This window comes from Myotis davidii, unplaced genomic scaffold (assembly GCF_000327345.1).
Source record: "Myotis davidii unplaced genomic scaffold, ASM32734v1 scaffold167, whole genome shotgun sequence".
Taxonomy (NCBI): domain Eukaryota; kingdom Metazoa; phylum Chordata; class Mammalia; order Chiroptera; family Vespertilionidae; genus Myotis; species Myotis davidii.
This window is the reverse complement of record NW_006300048.1, coordinates 1292036-1292276: the sequence shown is the minus strand read 5'-3', so window position 1 is coordinate 1292276 and position 241 is coordinate 1292036. Positions and strand designations below refer to the sequence as shown.

At 70.1% G+C, this 241-nt stretch overlaps 1 protein-coding gene across 1 annotated transcript in view; it reads right to left on the bottom strand.

Moving 5' to 3' along the window:
- The window catches only part of FOXP4 (forkhead box P4), a 43817-nt gene that overhangs the window by 5046 nt on the left and 38530 nt on the right, over window positions 1-241 (bottom strand). Inside the window, exon 15 of the mRNA XM_015572152.1 lies at window positions 136-234. Within this exon, the coding sequence (XP_015427638.1) occupies window positions 136-234 (99 nt within the window). The remainder of the gene's footprint in view (window positions 1-135; window positions 235-241) is intronic.

The window sequence follows — 241 nt, the reverse complement described above, 5'->3', positions numbered from 1 at the left end:
CGAGAGGAGGGGAAGGAGAGGGCCGACAGGAGAGGAGAGGCCCCGTGGGGGACAGGACCTGGTCCCATCTGCAGGGAGCAGGCTCCCTCCCTGACCTCTGTGGGCACTGGGATGGGGTCCATGCTGTGTGCTCACCTGTACTGGGGTGGGGAGAGGCGAGGTGGGGTGCTGCTGCCATTGCTGGGGAGCGGCTCCCCGGGGGCACCCCCGTCGTCATGGCTGAGGGGCAGGCTGCTGGCGG